The sequence below is a fragment of the Chiloscyllium plagiosum genome, chromosome 1, assembly GCF_004010195.1.
Source record: "Chiloscyllium plagiosum isolate BGI_BamShark_2017 chromosome 1, ASM401019v2, whole genome shotgun sequence".
Classification (NCBI taxonomy): domain Eukaryota; kingdom Metazoa; phylum Chordata; class Chondrichthyes; order Orectolobiformes; family Hemiscylliidae; genus Chiloscyllium; species Chiloscyllium plagiosum.
This window is the reverse complement of record NC_057710.1, coordinates 89759379-89761064: the sequence shown is the minus strand read 5'-3', so window position 1 is coordinate 89761064 and position 1686 is coordinate 89759379. Positions and strand designations below refer to the sequence as shown.

Below are 1686 nucleotides of genomic sequence, written 5' to 3'. Positions count from 1 at the left end.
TAATTGTTTCAGCATTTCTGGATTGGGAGCAACTTGTGATAGTAAAATTGTTAGAGTAGTCCTATTTATATAAACGCAATCAGTTGCATTTTCCAGTAACAACTGAAACAGTTCAGGATATGCTCATTGTTCTTTTCCAGAAAAAGTTTTGAAGACCTAGTTAAATACTTCTCCAAGATTGCTAATTCAGTAAAAAGAATCATAGCTATTCAACTATGCATTAGCTCTTAGCATAATACATCGCTGGATGCTTTTGCCACAGTTCCAAACTTCGATGTGCCACAATTCCCAAGTCAAACATTTACTTTTCGGCAAAAGGATTAACAAAATGTATGCTTCTAACTACTTAAGATTCTCATACAATGCCAAGAAACTACTATTAAGATAGCAATAGAAATTGAATTTGGGGCAAAGAAGTTGAAAACCTAAAGGATTAAAAGCTAAGATGTCGTCATCTCACAGATATAATTGAAAGCTGTTTTGGATGCACATAGAATTATGGAATTAATCCTTAAAATTTCATTTTTTAGAAATTGAGAAAAATGTTATAACTGCAATAGATTTTACAGCATTTCAATAAGCGTCCTTAAATTTAAAGTAAGCAGTCAATCACCCAAAATCTTTGATCTTGCGACTAAATACTACTAGGGTATTATGCAGCGATTCAAGGAGGTAACTCAGTACCTCCTCTTCAAGGTAAATCAAAGATGGACAATAAATACTAGCTTGGCCCAATTACATGACACCCAGAAATCTCAGCACAAGTCAGCAACTTTAAGTTCTGATGCACGTGCAGCCACGCAAAAGATCATTCGAAGATAAAGAAATGCATGTATTCCAAAAATAAACAGAGGGGACTTGCTAGTGACGCTCATTTCCCACAACTGAATTAAAAGATGAATCAGAAAAATAACTCTTCACGCATAATTCTTACCTTCTTTTAGTTTTTTCACCCACATGCTTCTGCTCTCAGCGGTTGGAGAGAAAACATACAAGGTATTACCATCGTATATAATCTGCAACAAGAAAAGTTAAAATTACAATAATGTGAAAGGACTTGAACCTTGTGGGAAAAAAGGCACATTGCAAACATATTATCTAACTTGGGGTGGCATGGTGGCTCAGTGGTTAGCTCTACTGCCTCACAGAACCAGGGTCCCAGGTTCGATTCCAGCCTCGGGCGACTGTCTTTTTGGAGTTTGTACATTCTCCCCGTGTCTGTGTGGGTTTCCTCCCACAATCCAAGGATGTGGGGGTTAGGTGAATTGGTCAAGCTAAATTGCCCATAGTGTTCAGGGATGTGTTGGTCAGGAGTAAATGTAGAGGAATAGGTGGTGGGTTACTTTTCCGAGGATCGGTGTGGACTTGTTGGGCTGAAGGGCCTGTTTCCACACTGTAGCAATTTTATCCTGAGCTGAAAATGTGTTGCTGGAAAAGCGCAGCAGGTCAGGCAGCATCCAGGGAACAGGAGAATCGACGTTTCGGTCATAAGCCCTTCTTCAGGAATGAGGAAAGTTTGTCCAGCAGGTTAAGATAAAAGGTAGGGAGGAGGGACTTGGGGGAGGGGCGTCGGAAATGTGATAGGTGGAAAGAGGTCAAGGTGAGGGTGATAGGTCAGACGGGAGTGGGGGCGGAGAGGTCGGGAAGAAGATTGCAGGTTAGGAAGGCGGTGCTGAGTTCGATGGA

General features: G+C 40.6%; 1 protein-coding gene across 7 annotated transcripts in view; it reads right to left on the bottom strand.

Annotated features, from left to right (window-relative positions):
* Window positions 1-1686, bottom strand: part of LOC122550525 (tyrosine-protein kinase Tec-like) — a 151436-nt gene that overhangs the window by 79150 nt on the left and 70600 nt on the right. For all 7 annotated transcript variants that reach the window (XM_043691392.1, XM_043691430.1, XM_043691420.1 and 4 more), the window contains one exon: window positions 935-1016. In XM_043691392.1, coding sequence (XP_043547327.1) covers window positions 935-1016 — 82 coding nt within the window. The remainder of the gene's footprint in view (window positions 1-934; window positions 1017-1686) is intronic.